Source organism: Anopheles maculipalpis, chromosome 3RL, assembly GCF_943734695.1.
Source record: "Anopheles maculipalpis chromosome 3RL, idAnoMacuDA_375_x, whole genome shotgun sequence".
In the NCBI taxonomy this organism is placed as follows: Eukaryota; Metazoa; Arthropoda; class Insecta; order Diptera; family Culicidae; genus Anopheles; species Anopheles maculipalpis.
In genome coordinates this window covers 44322854-44348377 of record NC_064872.1, presented here as the reverse complement: position 1 = coordinate 44348377, position 25524 = coordinate 44322854, and the positions used below count along the sequence as shown (strand labels likewise).

Below are 25524 nucleotides of genomic sequence, written 5' to 3'. Positions count from 1 at the left end.
AAGACCCAAAACTTGACACCTCGACAGAGCAGGGTGGCAGATTGCCGAAGGAATTTACGAACAGCAACCCTAGTAAAGGATCTCTGCCGCTTTGAACGTTTCGGTCCTTAAGGATCCGAGCCGTTGCTGATCAAATTACACAGTAATAATCCAGCAATGAGCAGACCAGTGAGCAGTAAAGCGCTTTCAAACACAGATGATCATAAATATCACCAGCGATACGCTTTAAGGTACCCTGTGTTAAGCTAAGGCCACTTTTGAGCCATACGCCTAAGTCCTTTACCATCAAAACTTGGTTGACCAGAGCCTGGTCCAGCACAAAAAGCTATAGGTAATGTGTGCGGGAATGGCTTAACGAATTTACTTGACACTTCACAGGACAAATAATGAGAATGATTTACGAACACACCAAGAGGTAAAACGGTCAATACCATCTTAAAAGTAAACACTCACCCGATGAAATTAGGAAAAAGATTTTCACTTCATCGGCATAGCAAAGAAAACTATCATGCGGGAAGATAGAAATATTATCATTTAAGGAACAAGACGAATAATAAAGGACGTATAATAGAGGCACTACCCTGGGGAACACCGGCCCCAGAACAGAAGACAGGAGCGAAATTAACATTTAATGAAACACGATACGAACGATCACTTAGAAATGATATCAACAAGGACACAATTATGACGTTTTTATTTTGTTTATTCATACAGACTTTGAGTCTCTGAGATTCTACATTCGCCTCTCTACTTTGTTCAAAAAGTGATTCATACTAATACAAAAATATTGCGGTTTTGGCTTATCTACCTGATGCGATAAATTGCTGATGCGTAAAAATCTAATAAGATGGTTCTGATACAGTTTATCAGGTGATAGGATTGTCGCGTAAGCGGTGTCTATTTGGTAAGTGGCTCGGTGTGTCGTGTATCGACGGCAATCGGTGAGGATGTGGCGGACAGTGATGACAACGTCGCAGAAGCTGGGAGACAGGGTGGAGGAATGGATCTGTCTAGGAGATAGGAGCGTGTAAGGCGCGTATACCCGATACGAATGCGGGAAAGGATTCTTTGGTTGTGGTTGGACTCGGGATCATCCCAAGGTGCGGTGTTGTGCTTAATGGAGCGAAGTTTGGTACTGAGGTCTAGGTTGTGCCAGGTGGTGTTCCAGTTTTGGGTGACTATTGAGTTGGATGGCAAATCGGATGGCATCGTGACGTGTAAGGGTGTTGTGTGTTTTTGTTGGACGAAGCTGACCTCTGTTGGCCAGACGACTTTCTCGTTTCCGTTGATTCCGAAATGGCCCCGAATCCAGCAGAAAATTATTGTCGGGGTCGTATGTATCGAGTCTAGGAGCTGATAGTTTGGGTCTTTGGAGGAGCCGTGTTCTAGGGCGTCCAGAACACTCGACACTTTCGGTGTAGATGACTTTCAGTTGTTTGGTATTTATTATTATTACACTTTATTCATTGGACAATAATAGTCCGGATGATCGTATCTTAGCCTAGCGTGTAGATAATTACTTAATTTTTTTAACACTATTCAATTCGTTCGCCTTGAAAACAGTTGGCCCTTGAAATATTTTATGGAGTTCTGGAAGTCGAATAGTGAGTACACCTCATTGAATGCTCTACACATTGATGTCAGAGGATCGCCTGACCCAAAGTTCGTTCGGCGCCGTGTACTCGCGAGTAGTGGGCGTGTACGTAGCGATGTTGTGGGAGCATATATGTTAAGTTGTTGGAGGAGTGCAGGGGAGTCAATGTTCCCTGTAAGCAGGTTGGCGATGAAGAGTTGCTGGGCAATACGACGTCTCTCTTTCAGCTGGTGCAGGCCAAGGAGCATCAGACGATTTTCGTAAGAGGGATGTTGGCTACCTGGATTCCATGGAAGTAGGTGGATTGCGTACCGTGAGAGCTTACGTTGAATTGATTCAATGCGGTCAGATAGGCGTTGTGTCAATGGGTTCCAAACCACACTAGCATACTCTAGAACTGACCGAACTGTGCTGCAGTAAATGGCTTTAAGACACATGGGGTCCTTGAGGTCTCTAGACATGCGTAGCACAAATCCAAGAAGTTGATTGCAGCGACTGATGATTTCTTCGGCATGACGGTCAAATGTCAGTTTAGTGTCCAGCACAATACCGAGGTCCCTTACATGTGTTGCTCGTTCAATAGGAGTTCCATTAATATTGTAGCTGTGGTGTTTCGTCTCCCGAGATCTACTGAAAGATATCACCTGACATTTTTCAATGCATATTTTTAGTTGATTCCGCATACACCAGTGGTAGAAGTTATCTAAGTGTTGTTGTAGCTCATGCTGGTCGGAGTCTTTGTGTATTGTCATGAACAATTTAACGTCGTCTGCAAACATGAGGTATTTATCTGCTGGCAATACGTAGGCTAGGTCATTCATGAAGAGTGTGAAAAGCAGTGGGCCCAAGTTGCTACCTTGGGGTACACCCGATGTTGCAATGAATGGACGTGATAAGCTATGTGCAAATTCAACAGTGTATGTTCGGCCAACTAAATATGACGTGATCCAGCTTACATACGTCCTTTAGTCCTTCGTCGGCGGCTAGTTGGATGGCTATTACTTCGGCAGAGAAGATGATCGTGAAATAGACCTTGTTGTATTCGAATTATCTTTCCTTGGCTTTGAAATGAGCACTTAGTAACTTGTTCCTGAGATTTCAACTATGAACTATGACACTTTAACACCATTTGTAGTAAACGATAGAAGATTTACTTACTTATACGACGTTGAAAAGTCTTCTCAACAACTCAAAATCGTCGATCGATCGATCAGCTAATACTCTGTATAAACTTCAACACCACAATTTCATCGTTCAGGCCTGTATTGTCCATGAGGTTCTCCTGAGGAAAAGATTTTACGAATAAAAATGACAGTCCAGCAAGACGGCATATTCTCATTTGCCGCATAGTAGTACAACTACTATACAACTAGTAACGTCATTAGCTGCAACACCGTAGAAATAGATGAAAATGCGGTTTCAAAGGCTCTAAAGAAACTAAAATTATCTTTCTCACCCGGGCTAGATTGCATACCCTCGTGTATCTTGAAGAAATGTCAAATTTTCGTCCCAATTGTGTTTCGTTTCCAGCCGTCTGGAAAACGGCCTGGTTCAGTCCAATTTTTAAAAAGGGAGATTGTTCAGTCGCTTCCAGTTTGCGTGTTGTTGCCATCCTCTGTGGTATGTCCAAAGTGTGTGAATCCCTTGTCCAATAGTTTATCCATCCCGTAGTGTCTAATTGCATTTCTCCGCACCAACATGGCTTTATGCCCAAACGTTCTACTTCGACAAATCTTATGTGTTTTGTGTCTGTTTCTATGTTCAACATTGTCTGTAAACATCAAGTAGTCACTAATTATACTGACCTCAAAGCAGCTTTTGATAGTTTGCCACATGATCTACTGCTTGCAAAATTGTAGAAACTTGGGTTTGGAGGACCAATCTTGTCCTGGATCGGGTCCTTTCTTTCGATTCGATCTTATTCGGTCAGATTGGAACACTCGTTTTCATCTTCATTTATGGACTTGTCTGGCGTTCCTCACCTATTCATCAATGACTGCATCAATGTTCTTCCAACTGATGGACACCTTCTTTTTGCTGACGATATTAAAATCTTTCTCCCCGTGTCTTCGTCTTCCGGCTGTCGATCTCTCCAACGCTCTCTTGGTGACTTTTCTGTTTTGTGTTTAAACAATGGGTTGGTGCTCTGCCCACCTAAATGTTGTGTTGTATCTTTCGGGAGGCCTTCTGCTGGTCGGCTGTTATGGCGGCATCCAAATAAATAGAGTAACCACCGTGAAAGATCTTGGGATCCGGGGTTGACCAGAATGATCCTTGGTTAAGAGGTTGCGTCTCTTTCAACAGAGATCACGAGCTGTTCGAATTAAACTTTCCTATTTTCCACTCCCGAACCCGCCTTCTAGAGTCCACTACCTTTACTCCATAAAACCTCCCTTCTACCTCTAGCCCCCCCCCTCCTCCCCCCCCCCTCTCTACCCTAGTTGTAGCCCGGAGAGGCAGACAATTTGAATTAAATAAATAAATAAATAAATAAACTCTTAGATCCATCCAGTTCCAGACTTCCATCTTTTTGGGAATACGTTTTAGGCGCAGGCATTCCCAAATATGGCCAAATTGAACTATTTTTCGATCATCGATTTCGATGAGAAATTTCATCGACAGAGCAAACAAAAAGCCTTATATTCCTCAAATTTTTGATCAAACAACAGATTAAAACTATATTGTGGCCATCGTTGTCCATATTACTCCAAGGATTTACTATTAACGAGTGCTTTTGAGCGATAATTTTTACATTACCTCTTCGAGCATCTTGACACTTCACATATTTCTTAGCTTGACTCGTAGACAGAGCATATTGGACATGGGTAAGCTAGGGAAGTCATCGCATCGTTGATCACTTCTCGTGAATTCCTAAAGCTTATGCGTTTATTCAAATTATGTTTAAAATGAAATATGTCGATGGTTTTGTGTTAGTAATATCCATGCACAACAGCTGCATGGTTGATGATGTGATTTTATATAAAATGATTACGAGGGCTGACAATAAAGTAAGGTCTCCAATTTTTTTTTTTTCATAGAAAATGACATTTATTTACAAAAAGCGATACACCGTTGGAAAGGCCAAGGTCTTGGCTACTTTTTTACATAATCGCCATTTTTTTCCAACACCATCCATCGTGCGCATCCGCACGATGAACTTGTCTATGCCGGCAGAATACCACTCTCCGTCCGCCATTACAGAACGCAATTCGCACTTGGACGCTGACGCGAGGGGTACCTCCATCGTTGACGGCTGCTCAGCCAACACTGAGCGGTCGAAGAAGCCTCACCCAGCAGCAAAGTGGTAGTGGGGGAACCAAGGAACACGGCGGTGTTGCCAGATTTCGCCTAGCGCGTGATCCGGCGAAGTTGCAGCGTTGGAGACCTTACTTTATTCTCAGCCCTCGTAAAATATGTGAGTAATAGAGTTCAGAACGCAAAACCATTGTACTTAGTTAATTATTTTAATTTATTGATTTGTTGTAATATGACCAATACCAGTACTTTAATAATACTTTTTCATATCCGTCCACAATGTTCCGTTGATTGAAAGTACACGTGTATGCACAATTAGGAATGCCGGATGGAAAGCGAACCATTGAATACGATGGTTTCTGCGTAACCCACCACCGCTAAACTCGTCCAGATCACCGTTTATCAACATCTTATAGTTCGGATTTGTTGTTAGAATGTTAAATTTAAATTTTCATTGCTTGCCACGATGTCCCACCGCCACTGCAATCGGTAGTATCGATGATCTTCGCAGCGATTGACTTCTTCTAATGGGGTAAACTTCCTTCGATGGTTTGCATTTAATTGGTAGCAACTAGCTTCAGACTCACTAGCCTCATCTCTGCCGTTAGATTGCCACACTCTTACTTGGGTTTAAAAACAGCTGACCGCATTGAAATAGCATTTCCAGTATCTGCCCTTCTTGGTTTTGTCTTCTGTGCCCCGGGTTTGGATGTCCATCTGGGGATGAAAAGGGTGGGGGGGGGGGGGGAAACAAGAACAGAACGAGACGAACATTCAATGTCGACAATGTTGCAGCGCGTTAACCACCAGCTAGATTTGCCGCGAAACAGCAATTCCGTTGGCCTTTTGTATCCTTTTGTACCGCAGTTTACAAAACTCACACACACATTTCAGTATCAGTACTCTAGTTTACCATTTCGTCCAGCAGCTCCTTCCGCGCCTCGATGTCATCGATCTCGTCCGGAATGGAGTTAGCCACCCGGTCTTCAGCTTCTGCGTCCGCATCCGCTTCTGAGAAGAAGAAGAAAAAGAGCAGTGGTTAACGTAAAGATCGTTAAAGCGTTGGCATGGACAACTTTCCGCCCAGTGCGGATTAAAAGACATGATTGAAAAACGTTAACTTGACCCGTGCCAGCGATCGAACCGCGGGCCAAGAATGCTCAATTTACCGGCATAATAGCTTTTCATCAGTTGCTCCGTTTTGCTCGGCGGCGGTGGTGGTATTTTGGCCGGTGCCAGCGAAACCGTGGGCTTGCCGGTGTATCGTCCATCCCGGTACACCTTGTTGATTGGTCGCCCGCTGCCATCCTCGCCGTCGCCTTTCTCTAGCGCGTGGTGCAGGGCCACCATGAGCCGGTCCAGTAGCATGGCCGCCCGTTTCGGTACTACCATCTGGAAACGATAGTTTAAGCCACAGTTTGATTGGAATATTTAGTTAAGGATAGTTGGAGAAAGGTTATAGAGTTGTGAGAATCATGAATTTAAAGGCTAAACTTGTAGCTTAAAATGGGACATCAAAACTGTACATTATTTATTATGCATAACGTTCTAAAGTGATTCTTTATGATTATTTATGCAGTTATTCTTAGGCAAAAATTTCTATTCAGTACTATTGGTGCACCAATCCCCGATCAAGTGAGTTTGTAGAGGACTAACAAACATTTAGAGATGCCAGATTTTGGAGACCAAGGCCTCGAAAAGTTTAAATAGCATGAAACAGTAAAACAAGTTGTAAATAACAACACTCACTTTTAGTTCCTATAATAATGCTAAGGAGTTGGCTAAATAAACATAAAGAAAAATATTTGAGGAAGATCAACAGCATTTTCGATCCATTCGAGGCAGCAATTGGGTCAATATTTATGTTTATCGCTAAAACATTTATGCACAATCTAACGTTTTGTAAAGTACATATTTCACAAATTAAAGTTAATCTCTTTTGTTTCTAAAAACTTAAAATGCTTCTGTTTGAGCCCAAAATGTAGACAATTTTACATATGAATCTACACTTCTTCTACTGTCTGGTTTTTGGCATTATCTTGAAGATCCTGCTTGATTACTTAACATACTAAAAATATACTTCGAATTTTCAACTAACATTGCACCTACGAACATCAGCTCCACTGGAAGGTGCCAAATTTCAAACCAGCGCTGCGGATATGTTTAGAAATCTAATTACCCCGCTCCGTCCCATGCGTATCATGATACTTCATCGTCCTAGGGCTGGAGGATAGTCTGTTTCACACTAGATAATAGAGTCTAATACAACAAAACTATTCTTCACTTAAAATTTTTGGTTTTTTTTATGAAATTTCCGAAAAATCTTTTAAACTGTTTAAATACAGTTATTATAAAAAAAAACTTAATGTTAATGAGCATTGCTGGGGCAATTATTCATTAGCAATTATTCATGTTATTTTATTTTTTTCTTCATTTTAATCCTAAAAATTCGGATTTGGAGGCTTAAGATAAAATAAATATTTAAAAAAAAAACCCAAAATTCATTATGCCAATGGAATCCTTACATTAAAAAGTTTGATTCTATCGAATAGTATCATTATTAAACTATCACATGACTAGTGCTACAAGCGTCAAGAGGTATATCGGATTTAGCACGAATTGATCATAAATCTTGTGTTCTTATCACTCACATTATGCACTGGAAAAAGAAATGTAAATATGAGATTGTTAAAAAATCGATAGACAACACTAAGAGCACCACACTTCTGTACATCAAATTGTTGCCCAGTCAATCTTTTGTAATATTTTTTAAACCCTAGCGTTTTGATTTTCATCACAGACAACATTAAACTTACCGGATAATCGTCATAATTAACTTCAGCAAATTTCGCCAACTCGTTCGACTTCATCTTGACCGGTGGTACGATTGCTTTGTAACTGGATAATTTACACCAAACATTCGGCGTTTCGATCAGCACCAAACAGATCGTTATCTGTACGAGGATCCTTCGCATTTTGATGCAACTTGACCGTGGTTCCGTTCGTGTGTAATTCGCTTTCCCGCCCCAGTGGTGGAGCACGTGTAACGGTCGTGTACAAAACGTGTTCAAAGTGTAGGTGGAAAAAATGGAAATGCTTGTACGGAGTAGAGTAAATTTTTCACAATCACGCCAAACACTGAAATCCACTCACTGCCGGACACTTGCTCACCCGGTGTAGACACGGTCAAGGATTAATTATTCACGATCGAATCCATCATACTTTACAATGCGTTTCCTTTTAAAGCCTATCTTTCTGCAGGGATCGGTAAATCTGTGACGCACACCTTTTGCCGTGGGCTTCCGTACAGAACTGAGCCAATATTTTCACTTCTACCGACCGATTGTTGCTATCGTTCAACGCTTGAACTCTATTTTATCAGACCGATCACTAGGAACCGTTCCGTACTCATCCGTTATATGAAGTAATCTAACATGCTACGCGGAACGTTCAAGTGCTTTTATAGACTGAGCCAAACCTTCGGCAGCACTAGCACGACCAGTGCCGCCCTTAATCCTTAACCGTCCACCGCCAACAGTCAAACAGCACGCACACTTACACAGAACGCCGGGGAGACGTTTCGCGCGATGTTGAGCATCGGTTTATTGTGTGTGTGTGTCCGTGCGTGTAGTATGTCTGCTGTATGGGGCCATGCGTTTGGGGAGCAACAAGTGGGAGTTTACTTTTTGGAAATTTGGAAATCATCCTGAACGACAAGTGCATCCTATATAATTTTTTGGTCTTAAGTATAATTAGTCAATATAAAGTTTCAATAAAAATTGTCTTTAATAAGCGTTGGCTCGCTGAACTCCTACCTGCACTGAAGCGTAATTAGAATCCTCAACTACTAGTCTGTCTATTACTATGGCATTTGTCTAAGACTGCACAGAAAACACGAAAACAATGCGATGTCCAGCATCTTGATTAAATGAGTCCGCCGCCTTTTAGTGTTTGGAACGTGTCTAGGAAAAATATTTGTGGCCATTCTTTAGCAGCTTCAGGATCAAAGGGCTCTCAGCTCAGGAAGATGAAAAGAAGTTGATGCTGGCTGTTGTTTAAATTATGCATGAAGTAGGATGAAATTTTCAGCAAATCTCGCTCGAATTGTGTTTCAAATGGCACTGCTTTGGGTGTTCATTATTACGCAGAAATAGATGGCGGACCTAGGTGGTGTTAGTAGTTAGGAATAAACTTTATTTTGCATGTGATTTAATGTATAAGAACTACATACAACTGCAGGGCAATGTTGAACTGCCTGCCGGTGTTGATGTGTGCCAATGCCAATAGCAAACATGCGGCGAAAGTAAGTCAATGTCAAAGGCAGCAAAAAGGTGTCCTAAAGCCTAGATCCAAATTTTGGGAGAGGCTCGACAAAATTGCTAGGAATGCGTGTAGAACAATTGTACCAGGCCGAGGGTCATTGGTCAAATAACGACTTTCTGGCACGACTGCTAACACCACGATGTTGGCGGGAAATGCACGTTTAATGTTACAATATCCTGCCGTGCAGCCAGGAAAGCCCGAAATAAAAAGAGGAAAAACCGAAAAGAAACACCCCGATTGAACCACATGCCCTACAGCATGTGGAATATTTTGTTCGGGTCGCATAAATGCCACTTGCCCACCTGTTGCTGCGAACATGAAAGTGCTCTCAGAGCATTGCTAAAGTATAATTTCTTAACCACCCCTTTCCGGATACGGGTCATATTACAAACTCGCATAGCCAAGCAAAGCTCGGGAAGGAATTGTGAGTTTTTTCGTCATAAATCGAACTCAAATCGTAAGAGTGCTATGGCAAACAGACGAAACAACAAGAGTGTACATGTGTGCACTGCATGGTGCATGCTTGGAGTTGCATTCTCAAGTAGCGCACCTTCATACTCGTTGACTTGGTCGAGAAAAGGATGTGATTTAAAGAAACAGTCATGCAATTTTCTGTTTATGCCAGTCACAATGCCGCCATGCATGTGTCTATATCACGTGGAGATGTTGCTTTTGCTTCCTTGCATCAACGCAATGTAGCTTCTGATTACTTAAGGACATGCTTTCCCTAGAAGCGGGATTTTCAAATTAATAATAAAGAATTCTGATAAAGTAGCAGTGCTTTAAAAGTATGTAATAAATCACATTTTTCTTTCCGTTTCACTAGAAAGCCAGCTACATAAAGGCTACAAATTAAACTGACCAACCAATCGGTTTAATGGCGTCATGGCTCATCAATCAGCGTAAACCGTCAACAGCGTTTTGACGACAATCATTTGACATCTGTAATTAAGAGATGTGTGGAGAATTTTATGAGGTCATAACACAACGGACATGATTCAGAGCGTAACGGTGCTTGTTTGTCCTGATGTTTTGTGCGAATTAGAAAATTATTCTCAGAGTAAAATGGCCATCGCATCGCTTCGAAATAAGATTAACGAAAGGAGACTCAGTGAATAGGATATTAAACTATTATTAATGATGATTTTGATGATGATTGTGAGGATTGGAAATGAATCGAATTCATCTCAGGCATTTTATCGTGTGAAAGTTGCTTGTAAGAATGTTAAACAAAATTAAAATTCTTTTCTTTAAGTAATTCTAACTATAACAAATCAAACGATTGACGTTAGCGAAGATCTTATTCATTCAAGGCCTATTAAGTAAAGCTATGTATAACAAGAGTCTTCGAGTGCTGATAATTACTAATATTCTCTACCTTCTACTGTAGAAGAAACGTTTCACAATGACAATTGTATTTTTTTTCGATCGATTAAACTAATTTGTCTCATAGTTACATGTATGTTATGCAAGGATGTAACCAATCATTGAGTTTACTACTCAAATTTAGTAACAAGCATTTTCCTCTTTGCTTTACTTCACAAATGATTTAGTAAGTAAGCCGACTTAATTAGGTATAATTTCAATATTTATATTTTATATTATTTTATATTATTTTATGTTTGCCTAATGGCGAATTTTCTTTTATTTTGAAAAATAAATATGACGGTACAATGCCTTATTGTCAACACCGCTTGTGATGACTAAATTATACAAACAAAATAAGAATTCCTTACTTACTTAAGGCGCTACAAACGCGTTGCGGTCTCGGCCTGCCGCAGCAGAATCCAGAACCGCTCACGGTCCCACGCCGTCGTCCACCAATTCGTTATACCGGCCTTGATGGCGGTTGATTCCGGCGGTGGATCAAGCAATCGCAGACACACCGGCCAATGCACTAGACTTCAATCTTCCATATGTGGATACATATAAAGTGGTTACATTTATTAATCGCCTTAAACAGGCTTCGAATCCTGGCCCTGAGATGCAGCACTATTATCCTATTTAATTACAACATTGACAATAATTTACTTCAACGTCCTGAATGTGTTAGAGACTTAGGGATTCTTCTTGACAAGCAACTCAGCTTTAGACCTCACATGACAAATCTAATTAACCGTGGTAATCAGATGCTAGGCATTGTATTTCGTAGGACAAAGGAGTTTCGCGACCCTACTACTATTAAAACGCTCTTCTATTCCCTTGTCCGATCAGGCTTAGAGTACGCAAGTGTTGTTTGGTGCCCCGCAGCACACATGTGGAGCCAGCGCATTGAAACAATACAAAGAAAAGCTACGCGATTTGCCATTAGACTCCTCCCATGGAGACCCTACGATCGACGCCCAGACTATCCCACTCGATGTCTTCTCTTGGGACTCCAACCACTGGCAGTTGTATGTCCGATGAAATAAATAAATAAATAAATAAAATAAATAAATGATTCCAAGCCATCCTCCCACCTCAATCTGGGCCAGAAAGGACTTTCTGAGCTGGGTCGTCCGGTGTCATGCGTATAACAAGACCAACCCATCGGAGCCTGGCGAGCCTAATTCGCTACACGACGATGAGGTCGTCATACAGTTCGACCGGCCCGTCGTTGTACCGTCTCCTCCATTGTCCTTCCACACATACGGGGCCAACGATCCTTCTGAGCATCTTCCTCTCGAATGCGGCTAAGAGGGCTTCGTCTGTTGGACAGGGTCCATGTCTCAGAGGCGTATGTGAGTACTGGGACTATAAAGGTACGATACAGTCCCAGCTTCGACAGTCGCGACAGGTTTGCTGAGGTGAGATGTTTCCTCAGGCTGTAGAATGACTGGCTGGCCGCCAGCAACCTAGAGCGCAACTCCGTCTCAATGTTGTTTTCGGTTCTGACTTTTGACCCGAGATAGGTGAAGTTTTTGCCGATTTCAAATTTACGGTCACCTATCCGTACATCACCGCCACGTAGTTCCGGTTTTCTTAGTAGGGCCGCTGATGGGGCCACCATCAATTTGATCTTTGCCTCGTTAATCTGCAACCCGAAGTTTTCTGCCGCCTGCTCGATCCTTTGGTAGGCCTCTGCTACCTGGGAGAGCACCATACCAATGATGTCTATATCATCAGCGTATGCCAGGATCTGGGTTGACTTATAGCAGATGGTTCCCGAAGTCTCCCCCTCCGAGTCACGGATGGTCCTCTCTAGCGCCAAGTTGAATAGGAGACAGGCGAGCCCAACTCCCTGACGCAGGCCTTTGGTGGTAGCAAAGGACCCTGAGAGTTTTCCATGGCCTCGTCGAGTTTTACCCTTTTTTATTTTTTTTTTGGCTATGCTATCATATGCAGCCTTCAAATCTGTGAAGAGATGTTACGTGTTCAGATGGTACGGGATGGGTGTTAAGTTATCTTCTCCAAGATTTGCCGCATGGTGAATCTGGTCAGTGGCAGATTTTCCGTTTCGGAATCCTCTTTGATAATTTCCAATTGTCTGTTCAACGATTAGGGAGAATATTTTGTAGGCGGTATTCAACACCGTAATACCCCTGTAGTTGTTGTAGTCCGACATATCTCCCTTCTTATATGTGGGATAGATGATGTAAAAATGATAAGGCGTTTCCTCCTTATTCTTTGCCTTATCCCGGGGCATACTCGGTTGTAGCTGGGTGGATAATTCGTTGTTGTCCAGTCAGTCCAGATGATTGCTCACGTAGGTGTAGTTGTGATTGGATCGGTACTATTGTTGTGGTTATTGTGTATGATGGTTGCTTGCTTCCAGTGTGTCCATAGTGATGTTTTACCTCGAATTTTCTTCTACTTAAGGTTAATTTAAAAACTAAACAGTCAATAATAAGGGAGGAATTAAGCATGAGGGGGTCTAGAGCTGGAACATATAGAAGTGAATGATAGATATTAAATGAGAGAGGAATGAAACGATGAATGAAATGAACTGAATAATGCACGACAACCAAGGACCGATTAATAATGGATGGCTAATGCAAAGGGAACGATTAGGAACAAAGAAAGTAATCGAGCACAGCAAAGACAGGAATTCTAAACAATTGAAGAAGAAGAATGCAACAAATAGGTTTCGAGATCTTCGAGAGAGTCGAGACTAACTTGCACATACCTTCACTGAAAATCAGGCTGGGTGAAAGAGGATCCACAGAAGAATTTGCTAACATCTTAACTACCGCTATCAAACACAACGAATCAGGAGAAGTCGCTAATAATATGCTAACATCAAACCTTCCTCCTAAGTCTTTTTTTCTTCATTGAGGAACAGCCTGGCCGTATTGCTAGACTTATTAATACCACGTAGTGAGGGCTTAATATCCTCACTACGGGGGAATGACTAGTAAGAATACTAGTAAGTCCTCACCACGGGGAATTATCTGGATGGGATTTGTACTCCGATCCTGTCACTTAAAGATCGGCACCGCTGTCATCTGCACCACCTCCTAAGTCCTTAAGCGGTCCTCCAAAATACGGTTGTTCAAGATCTAGTTCTTCTTTAACTGTTCAATCGCAAGATGTTGTTACTGCGTTTGTTCACTTGATTATCCACGTTATTGAATTGTCTGTCCGAAGACTAGCCTGAACGAGGCTGGATTCGATCGCCAGTCCTGTTTTGTGAAAACTGCCGCCGCTGCTGTCTGAAGAACACACCGATGTGGTTCAGTACGAAGAATTAGATTTAAAACATCTTGAGTTTCATAGTTTCATCGCAAAACTAAACCGTTTATTCCGTTATCAGACCGATGGCCAGCTTGTTTCGCCGGTCTTTCACATGGTAGGGTTTGGTATTGAAATTCATTCGGGGAGTTTTACTCCGCCCGCAATGACTGACTATCCGTTTGGTAGTAGTTTGTAAAACACTTAAAAAACGAATTTTCTCCATATGTTAGGAAATTGCTTCGGTACTTAATGGCAAGCAAACGAATTGAAAGAGAAATATTTCTTATTGCATAAATTTAAAAGGACCTCTTTGATCAAACCCTTTTCAACAATAAAGGTCAACAAAGATGCAAAAAAAAACCTAATTTACTGCAGCGACAAGAAAACAAAAATCATTTCAAAATGTTAAAAAAGCCTCATTTTCCTCAACAGAATACTTATTTTTTTCATGTTTCTAACGATTTTCTCTCATTAATCATCAGCCAGTGCTTTTATCGCACAGATCACAGAAAAAACACTACTTACTTACTTACTTTAGCGCTTCGCGCTGTACGATAGTGATTTCATCGAACAGCTCGTCATTGTAGTCGCTCCATCATTGTTCTTCCTCACATACGGGGCCAATAATTCTTCCGCGCATCTTCCTCCCGAACGCGGCTAAGGTGGTTTCATCAGTTTTAGTTAGAGTGCACAAGTACACAAGTTTGACTTTTATTTGATTTTTATTACTATCATCCACCGTCAGTCAAGCTGAAATATTGATTTTCAAGCTTCCCTCCGGTCGTGTGCAGCCTTGTGCATGAAGGAACAGTGTGCAGTGCAGTGCTGTTTAATTTAGTATTTTGTGTTGCTTGTTCGCTTTTTAAAACAGTGATGCGATCCCATACGATCACACAATTATTTCTCCCAAGCTTCTTTCGCCTATGCAAGCATAACCGGGGAATGACAGCATCTCGCGGTACATTACTCCGACCTTCACAAAACTCCGTTCATACACAGCGAATCGTTTGTCTTTGTATATCAGGCAGCGTTTAATAATAAAAGAAAACTTTGTCAATAATATTAATAACAGTAACGCGACTCATGGATGCCTGTTGGTCGTCATGCGCATGAGTTCATTGCTGCCAACAGGACTATCAAGCCATGCGGAGTCGTGATGCGACGATGTCATCTCAAAATACCAGTCAAAAACTCCAAAACACATTTATATACTGTTCTGTGCATGCTACCAGTGCCCCGTGCAGTCGATTATACATGTTTCACTTTTCTATCCATCGCCACTACCAACAACAAATGAGCTTCAAATGCTAGCTGTGCTGTTCAACGCAAAGTGTTAATCCGGGTGTAGATCGTACCACCTCCGTTGCTTGAGTTTATGTATATGTATAATCAGTGCAAGTTTGAGCTCAGCTACTTTGGACGACGATAGAATATACGCCTAGACAACGTTCCTTTGTCTACTCATACTCTTGTGGTTTTTTTTAATCCTTCATAAAGGATGAAATGTAAACGAAAACAAAAAAAAAAACAAACCGGCGAAAGAAAAGAAATAAAACTAAACACATACCTTTGTTACTTTGTCACTATGTTTTGTTGTATCATTTTTTTCCATTCAAATAAAATAGAAGAAACATATCCACGTTAACTTATAATTAGCAACAGAAACCGCAATGAAGACTTTTACACGAGAAAGAAATAATAACAAATTTAAATAGAAATGATATGAGACACAGTTTCTGTCTCCCCCATCCTCTCGGTTCGTTTCAGATTGTTCCATTATGTCTCACCCCTCCCCGTTCAGTGCCACCTTTTGCTATGATATTCATGGAATATAGGCGTCATTGGTTCTACTATCGTGTACGCGCTCTGCTTCTACCGATGTGTTTACCATTTAAAATCAAGAAAACAGAGATGAAACCTAATGGGCGATGAAATAAATTAAAAGTAAGTCTCATTTTGCTTCCACCGCATATTTTGTTTGCTCCGTTTGTTTCGTCAGCTGTTGAAACACCTTGGACCTACGACCCAAATAGCTGGAACGCTTCTTGCGATTGCATCGAATGATCTTAACTATATGCCCTCTTCAAAATTGTTCAAGTGCGCCGCCGGCTAAATGCGCAAAACACCAGCTGCATATTGTTAGGCGAAGCCTAACTAGGAACAATTTTTAAGAACTTTTCCTTTGCATAAATGCACTATTGGTTGAGAATGTAAAATTGATTGTTCCCCACAAAGCTTACAGACACAGACAAAATGAATAACAAAAAAAAAATGGAAAAGATAATTCCGAACGTCCTGCACTATCCAAAAACGAAAACAGAGATTCTTGTAAAACTAATTACCAATAGCAGTGTTGATGAAACACGGAAAGTGTACACAGCATTGTGCTGCAAAAGTTGGTTAATGTTTTTGCTCTACACAAAAGCAAGCCTTCCCACAACCGTGGAATCGACTTGATTTGGATGCACATTTTGCGAAATCTCGCCAGCTTATTAACTTTCACTTTTACTCGACGTTCTACCAGCATTCCGAACGAATCGATCCTGTTTTGTGTCGGTGTCCTATTGTGCTTTTGTATCGTTTTCTCTTGCTGTCCGTGACGTCCGGAGAAAACCCCGAAAGGAGAGTTTTTTCTTCACTTTAGTTGTACTGCTCGGGAAGAACGTACGAGATATCGTCCCACGGATGACGATACAGGCCCTGCTTCAAGCGCTTCTGATCCATGTAATGTCCGATGAATCCGATGCTGCGTCCCAACACAAACAGCGAATTGATCGCACCGATGTTAATGTATTCCTGAGCTTCCTCGCTGTAAACGAAAAGTTAATGCGTTACTGCAAATGATCCGCCTCGCTCGCGTACTGTCAACACATACCTTGTGAAAGAACCACAGTTTCGCAGCAAATCGACAAAAGACGTGGCAATCACTCCATCAACGTTCAAAATTAGATTCGGTTTCTTGCTGGTGGTAATCTTTTCCACTTCCAACGCGTATTCTAGCAGCGGGTAAGCTGGGAAGTTTTGCATTACAAACTCCTTGATGATCTTCACACGCACGTCCGGATTGTTGATCGATTTTACTCGATGACCGATACCCATGATCAGTTGACCCTAATAAGCAGGAGGAGATCAGAGAATGCGAAATTGTCATCAGACCGAAACGTTATACCGTTAAGTATATATCTTCATCATCATTACCTTCTTGCGCATAGAGTTTACAAACTCCATCGGATGAAGGTTGGAATCGTACGCCTCGGAAAACTGTTTGGCGGCACCGTCCAGTGCACCACCGAAACGATCACCGATCGTAAGCAGACCGCTCACCACCGACGATACCAAATCTTTTCCCGCACGTGCACAAACGATCGTGTTGTGCGCGCCGGACACGGCCGGTCCATGGTCAGCCGTAACCATCAGACACATTTCGAAGAACTTACACACGTACGGTGGCAGACAGCGCTGGAACCAAAGCAGCGACACCACACCACCGATGCCAACGTTCTTCTGCAGCACATCACTGATCGGCATACCGGCGTACAGCAGCTCCTGGCCTCTCTCGTCACAAATCGACGTCATGAACGAAGCCGGCTTCCGGATCAGTCCAAGCTCACGGGCCCACGAATAATCCATCGGTACGGTCGGCGGTGGAACTTCTTCGGCAGGCACAATGTGTCCTTCCTTCACCATGTTCTCGTACACCGATGCGATGAGATCTCCGAACGCATCGAAAGATTTCGGCACATGGGCACCCGCTTCCGCCAAAGACTTGTTTTTGGCCGACGCAGTTTCACGATCCGTATTCGCACAGGATCCCGCGTGCCCGAACTGCACCTCGGACGTGAACATTCCGGCACACGTGCCAATACACCAGGCAATCAGCGGCTTGGTGATGCGACCATCCTTAAGCGCTTCACACACTTCGTATTCCTCCACGCCACCAACTTCACCCAACAGCACGATCATCTTGGCGGCCGGATCGGCCTGATAGCGCATGATGTGATCCATGAAGGTTGTGCCCGGATAACGATCGCCACCAATCGCTACACCCTCGTACACGCCATCCGTCGTCAGCGAAAGGATGTTGTTCAGCTCGTTAGACATACCGCCCGAGCGGGACACGTACGCAACGCTACCAGCACGATACAGCTTGGAATGTATAATGTTGTCGAGCATACCGCCCGTATTGCCGATCTTGAAGCAACCCGGCTTAACACCACCGACCGTAGCCGGACCGATGATCGACACGTTGCGTTCCCGTGCGGCCATGTTCAGCTTGCGCGTCAAATTCTCCGGAATGCCTTCAGCAATGATAGCAATCGTGCGGATCTGCGGATAGTCCAACACTTCGATCGAACTATCGTAAGCGGAGCGTAGGGACGCAAAGTTTACCAACACGTCCGCCTCCTTATGCTTGTTAATGGCTTCCGACATTTTGGAATACACCGGGATCAGCACTTCCTTGTGACCCCAGTAGAACTTTTGCTTATGGTATCCGGTGAACGGGTACACCATAGCCACGACGGAAGGTTCATCTCGGCTGCAAATAAGGAAATTTGAAAGTTTAATACTGTTGGCCTTTAGGAAGAACGTAGAGCTTTACAACTCACCTGCAGATAAAATCGAAATCCAGCATCGACTGGACAGCTCGGGTTTGCATGCCCCAAACGAGCGCCTTGGTGCGGTTGGTAAACATTTGTCGGTACGCATCCGAGCCGATCTCAGTTTGGGACATTCGGACCGAACCAGTTTCGCCTACCGGGGAAGTAGCGGGTGAGATCAATTTCTTACTAACGCCACTGCTAGCTGCTACATGCGCATACAGTGTAATGTGTGGTACACACGGTGATGTTGGTGGTGTTGGTATTACAGAGCGATCATGGATCGCCATTGTGATCGTAAGGAAACAGTGAGGATTATGAATGGGACGTGGTTGATCGTCGAAAGCAAGCAAAGAAATGCAAACATAAACCATGAAACAACAAAACACACACACACACACACATTACATGATGACGTGCAGGAAGAAAATGAAAAGAGAAAAATAGGAAAATAGTATGGGATTATGAAGAATTTTTAATACACTTTAGAATGCGCAAATAATAAAATCACTACATCAACCAAAGCTTCACTAGAGAGCTAACGAGTTCAAACGGCGAAACAAGAAGAGAAGTAGAGAGTAGATGCAAGTTCCGGTGGCAAAAAAAAGCTTCTCCATGTGATGAAATGATGCTAATACAGGGTTTTCATGGATTTTATTCATACAATCAGCGATTTATAGAATCGTTCGAACACATTTTCCAGTTCCCGTTGTATCCAATACAGTTTTATTTAAAATAATTATGAAATGTACCAACTGAGATGCCAATAACAGTGCCGATATCAATAGCAAATCAATACAATGATCCGAACACGTCGATAGCGCGCCAAACGAGTCAATACTATGCTCGACCGATTCTGTAACTCGCTGAACAACGGGTGGGTAGATAAATCTTAGTCCTAGCCAACAATTGATTTATTTTTGGTCAGATTCAATTTTTTTTACTCAATTCAATCGCCTTCGAGAGCGAAGCAGTGCTAATAGCTATCTTTTTGACACCATTTTTAAAACATAGTTTATCATTAGGCTTAAAATAGGCCTCTGTTTCAGTGATACCATCATTGGACCTTAATTTCTTTCCTACCAGCATTCTTTTCAGGTCTGCGGATAGTAAACAATTTGTTATCTGCTGTTTCGTCCATAGTCACATATCGACACAAAAAATCGGCTTTATAATAGTTTGAAAGCTTCAAACCATTCGTTGTTGTTGTTGTTGTTGATCGATTGTGAGCTCACGGGCATCCATTTTGCGCAAAGCTTTCGCATGTCCAAATGTTTGCGAATCATATGATACACAAGTTCCTTAGATATCGATACAGCGTCTTTTATCTCCATCAATGTTGTTTTACGGTTATCAAAAACCATTTGAGCGACCACTTCGTTTTGCACAGGCTGTTTCGCTGAAGTCGCTTTTAAACTCACAAAACAAATACTTAATATGTGTGTAGGTGATTGTGCAAAGTCCGAATATAAGATTCATTATGCCATTGTTTGCCCATCAATAATGGATCAGCCCACCAAATACGTTTTTATCTAAGCTTTGAGCTATAACTCATCATCTAATCAATTTACTGCTATCAAATTCATACATGCGTGTTTTCAATGTTGGCCAACATTTTTTAAAAAATAATTCATTACATCAGAACCACAACTTATCCACACACCTGTTAAGTCAATAAAATCCCTGAAAACCCTGTAACTTTCGATATAACAGTGTCACCGTTTTGACCGTTGAAATGAAGGCACCCGGCCAAGATACGATTTGCAGTAACACCGTGCTACTAACGCCATTGGAAAGCTTTTCGGTAGAAAAAAAGCATCCCCAGGTTCATTCCCACTGTAAAGGTAGGAGTTATGTACAATTAGCGTAGCAAGCAGAAACACACTTTTTTGTACAAAATCCAAAACTTTATACCATTCAGCAAACGCTCTCACCTTGGCCGGTTTTGTCGCAACGGTCTTCATGATCGTTAGATGTGGTGTACGACGTGCGGAGCAATATTTTAAACAAAAGTTTAGACAACCCACCCGTTCTTCTACGCGAAGCAGATGGGATGTTTTGATCAACGGTTACTACTGAATCGATAGTGCTATCTTGTGGTGGTGTTTCGTGAGCGAGCTGTTCGCTAGATGATGCATCGCGAGTAATGGGAATGACTGAGAAAGTATGCAAAATTAATAAACAAAAAAACCTTCACGATGAGGCGCACATTAAAATACACACACACACACACACGCATTAATGGCAGATAATTTGAATCAATCGGAACAGGAACTGAAAGGGAAGGTTTTGTTTGCTGCGTAAAGTTTTGTTCACATTAGCTTACCATTTTCCTGACTGCCGGTAGACGATTTCTTAGACGATTCGGCTCCCTGTTGGCCACCCGGCAGAAGAAAGTTAGCCGTGGCAAAGTGAACATTGTTACTCTTCGCGATCGGTTTCTTTCCCAGTGCCATACCGCAAATAGCCGTCATGTGTGTTTCCGGCCCGAACACATATAGCGGAATGCCTTTTAACGAAAGTTTTTTGAAAAGGGAAAGATATTTTATATAAAAAGCTCATATCATAACTCACATTCGCCGTTTCACTTACCCAAGCTGCTGCCAATCTCACGCATCTTGCGCAAACCTTCCTGGTAGTTCGGACCTGCACGGCGCACAAAGATCGACACATTGTGTTCGATCAGCTTCTGCTGATAGTCGCGCAGTGCGGTAATAATGCCGCTAAACGTTGCTGCCACATTGGTAAAGTTAGCAATGCCTCCGCCAGTGATCAACACCTTACCATCCGGATGTTTCGGGCTGCTGGTCATCAGACTGAGAATGGTTTTAGCATACTCGTACGTCTGCTGTTCGGACGGTGCACCACTGTATTCACCATAGTTGGCTAGCTCGCTAGCACCGCCCAGATCGCAGATCGTATCGGAATAGATCACACTAGCACCACCACCGGCAACCATCGTCCAGATGCGACCGTTCCGGTTCAGAATCGTCAGCTTCAGTGAAGCGCCACTCTTTGCATCCAAATCGGCAATATACGCTTCCTCCGGGAAGGCGTCCCGTCCGAACGGTGGCGGATAATCAATTTCACCCCATTTCGGCCGACAGATGAAATCCGCAGTCGCATCGACCTTGGCAGCCAAGTCGAGAATGTAGATGGAATCGTTCGTGATGACCAGTGGATTGATTTCCAAGTACGTAAAGTATAGATCCACATACAATCGGTAGAGATTGTACACAAAGCTGGCCACTCGTCTGTAAGTATACCATTCAAAACAAATTACCTTAGAAGGACCCAATTCAAATGAATAGCGTAGGCGTTATATTTATATAGCAGCAAACACATACTGCTTCTTGGCGGAAGGAATTTCAGTCAGCAAAACTTTTTCAATTTCTGCCACAGTGACATCCTTGCCGACAGGTACATCCAGCTTCAATGCTTTCGAGTCCACATCGCCAATGTCAACTCCGCCCTGGTGGTAGAACAGTATTGTGTCGGCCGTCCGGTGCGAGTAGATGCATACGTACGCTTCCTCAATCTGTAAAGATGAATGTGCCATGAGTTCGATCGACAACAGTTTAAAAGCCGTTCAGGTTGAAGAAGTGTTTTTCTCTTACATCTTTGTGCGGAACAAACGGTTCGATGATAAAATTGCGCAGCTTTCCCGTAGCATTTCCAACCTTCTGATCTTTGCCCATCCGTTCGTTGACCCATGTCTTTACTTGGGCTAGATTTTTGTTAACAGCAATCAGTCCAAGTTTGCCGCGTCTCTTGATCAGCTGATCCGGTTTCACCACAAGAGGCTAAAGGAAGAATAAATTTGCATAAATCAAACGATAAAGTCAAAAGCATCGGAAAGGAAGGCATGTTGGAGATAAGCTTCTCCCTCTCTCGTGCAAAGACTTCATATTGCTTCATCTATACCTATCCATGCACTTTGAACACTGACGAAAATGACCGTCACAAGTAAAAACTTTTTTTTCCTATACCCAGCATCAACATTACACGGTATCAAATGTCTTCCAAAGGGGAAGGAGCGAGAGAGCACAGTTCTTCCTTTTAAAATTGATGTATTGACGCGTTCCAGCGCGTCTATGCAAACACTTCGATGATCGTATGTCCGGATAGTTTTTACGTCACCACGGCGTTTTCAACGAAACTCCAAACGCGGATCCATGCGCCGTGACGAAAAAGTAACTTTACGTAATTTTGTGGCCAGAGAAAAAAGGCACCAGATAGCCGATGGGGTTTTTTTTTTATATGTATTAATTCATGACAACTTGTAAGAAGTGGTAGCCAATTGAATTGATGACGAAATTCGTTATGTGGAACGCAGGCACAAGCAGCACAAGATTCTCGAAGTTTCGTGGATCATTAACGACAGACAATCACCTGGTGATCGGTAGATGATGATCAAAGTGCAGCATCACACCAATATGACCTTGTGATCGTACTCTGATCGTAGCGTTTAGCAACATAGCGAACGTTTAACTAATGTTTATTCATCTTGTACACATGCGCTTGCGTTTATTAAAGATCGCAAACCAAAAGAATGAATGCGCGAATAAACGACAAATACTATATACAGTTATTAAGCGCATTGTTTGCCACTTACCGATGTCTCCAACCACGGGTTGTCCAGCACCAGCTGCTGCCACTGTGTAGTTTCGGTCACGGTTGCAAAGCGACACTTGGCCGCTCCATGATCGCCCTGTAGATGACGGTTGATAATGTCTTTGCCGGTGGCTTCGCGTATTGCTTTGGCGGACATCTTGCTATGGTATTTCTTGTGTCTGTTTTCGTGTTGTCACTTGATCTTTAAATCTGTAGAAATTGATCAGCAAAAAAGAAAACGTTTCTAAGCATATTTTTCACACAGGTACATTCCCGAACATAATTTAGATTTAGTTATATGCTCCTACAAGCGTGAATCTTTTTTGAAAAAAAAAAAAACAAAAATTATTTCGCCTATCAATATCGATTCGTAAACATCTTAAGTTGGAGGTGAATAAATTCACTCTCGCCATGTGCTCGTTGTTACGTGTACAGCCATTGTGTGGTGGACAACCATGCGTTGAGGTTGTAGTTAAGCCCAACCAACGGTGTTACATCAGCCTTTCGCGATCTGTTTGTTAACTGCATCCTCATAGTTACTCAGCGCACAACGCGTCATGCAATACCCAAAGTCCGACCATCATCAATAAGAAATGGGTGTCCATTTTTTTGGTTCTTATCATTCCACCCCATAATGTAGTCTTTTAACGAATAACACACAACCGACCGAGCCTCTGTCCTTCCAGGCAAAACCCACTATATCTCAGTCATTCTGGTTGCGCCAGAAATACCGGTCACAACAAACCATCGAGGTCTAACAAGCCAATACTCGCGTGGCGCCGTTCAGGCTTTCGCTTTCGCCCCCTAATGACACAACTTCGTAGGAAACCTCTTCCACGCCTAAAACTGTTTGGTAATGAGCAGAGTTTGTTTTGTCGGCTGGCGTTGTGCCGCCAGGTTGACTCTGTTCGAAAGCAGAAGAAGCATTAAGGCGGTTAGTAACAATGTGTCCAGCCTGACGAGCCGTTATACTGTGTCGCATACCTTTGTGGCGCGGTAGATAAAGATTACGAAAATTTCTACCATTCACGTTCGACGAAGGTATAGGGACTGGAGCACGCCAACTAAAGATAGCCGAGAAAGAGGAGATAATTCAACGCTTCATCGTAACATTTGCTACGAAAATTGAGCAAATAATAAAAGTGAACAACCTTTAACAATACTTTCTTTTTGTCTTTAAATTTTAACGGAAAATAAATCAATGATTTAAAAACCCCGCAAAAAGCAATATTTGTAAGATGCATTTTGATGTTATTGGCACATCAGAAGTCAGTCATGGCATCGAACATTTGAGTCCCTTACGGTGAACAGAGTTTTCGCTGCCTATGCGCCTAGATATAGCGACAATTGACACTCTAGGATAGGCGATCAAATTAAGTACCAACCCGCTGATAACTAAACCAATTCAAGTGAGCTTCAAGCTGCAAAAATTATTGCATCCAGCGTGCACATATATTAGCAAAGGATAAACAATTCAACTGATAAGTGCGATAAGGTGACCCACCAGGGCTTCGGTTTGGTAACTGATCTTAGAGACTCCAAGCCAATAATGGACTCTTGAGTTTGGTTGGTTAGGCGGCTGTTTATTATATGAAAATCCACTTCAACCACCAATCTATCTCCCTCCTCCAAAATGGATCGGTGGGTGCCTGGAACGCAATATTAGGTCGTAAATTATTGCTGGCGGTTTACTCTAGACTGGGAGAAACGCTCATTAATGCACCACAAACGTACGGACAAAAACCGGGGTTGAAAATTCGGAGAAAATGGACAACACAACTTTCTCTTCCGAAAAACGAAAAATGCACAACCCCGAAACAACCCCGTACTCCGTATGTTGGAATTCCTGTACATGCACTAACACGCACGCACAAACACAGACACACACACAAACACCTGGCTAGTTTGAGGGCAGGTTCAGCGCGAACCACTCTCGGCAATGGCACACACGCGCGCGCGCGGAAACAAACGCTTACACACCTAGCAAGCGCAGCTGTGAGAAGTGACCGCGAGTAGCAACGGGCCAACAAGTATGCAACGAAACCGGTCACGGGCAGCGGACGATTCACACGCCTATTGTGTGCTGGCACTGAACAACGGACCGATCTGGACGACGACACAAACGCAACTAAACCTCACCGTGCCTGTGTCATGAGCAGCTAGCTCTAGTCGGACGCGAAATCGGCCGCGAATCAGCGTGATTTTGGGTTCAGGCGAATGGTGGCACCGACGCGGACAACGGTGACGCAAAGTGCGGCCCATGGGAGGAGGTGTTATTTTCTTACTTTTTTCTCTTTCTCTCTCTCTCTCTCTTTCTCTTTCTCTCTCTTTCCCACTCTCTCGCTTACTACGAACCAACACCAACCACTTGGTTCCAGCGTCATTCGTCGTGTGTGGTGGTGGTGATGATGGTGGTTTGTGGCACCCCGTTACCATTCACTCGAACCATTTTCTTATCTCCCCACAGCTGATGGTTCACCATGGTTT

The 25524-nt window shown here is 42.8% G+C and overlaps 3 protein-coding genes across 5 annotated transcripts in view; 1 reads left to right on the top strand and 2 right to left on the bottom strand.

Moving 5' to 3' along the window:
• LOC126565727 (60S ribosomal protein L38) overlaps positions 1-25524 on the top strand; it is a 205588-nt gene that overhangs the window by 141185 nt on the left and 38879 nt on the right. The window lies entirely within an intron of this gene.
• On the bottom strand, positions 5480-7826 carry LOC126565458 (uncharacterized). The gene is made up of 4 exons (XM_050222640.1): positions 7666-7826; positions 6019-6241; positions 5763-5860; positions 5480-5566 (listed from the first exon to the last, which is right to left on the bottom strand). The coding sequence occupies exons 1-4, from the start codon at positions 7822-7824 to the stop codon at positions 5480-5482; spliced, it is 567 nt and encodes a 188-aa protein (XP_050078597.1). The 5' UTR covers positions 7825-7826.
• Positions 16464-24953, bottom strand: LOC126563955 (ATP-citrate synthase). Of its 3 annotated transcripts, none has more exons than XM_050220823.1 (10): positions 24934-24953; positions 23039-23247; positions 22041-22226; positions 21771-21961; positions 21016-21677; positions 20750-20932; positions 18433-18628; positions 17024-18362; positions 16701-16936; positions 16464-16634 (listed from the first exon to the last, which is right to left on the bottom strand). In XM_050220823.1, exons 2-10 carry the CDS (start codon positions 23192-23194, stop codon positions 16466-16468), a joined length of 3318 nt encoding a protein of 1105 aa, XP_050076780.1. In that variant the 5' UTR covers positions 23195-23247; positions 24934-24953; the 3' UTR covers positions 16464-16465. The 3 variants fall into 3 exon arrangements, with proteins under 3 accessions (XP_050076780.1, XP_050076779.1, XP_050076781.1); XM_050220822.1 differs by having other exon boundaries at positions 18433-18631; positions 24934-24952; XM_050220824.1 differs by having other exon boundaries at positions 18433-18577; positions 24934-24952.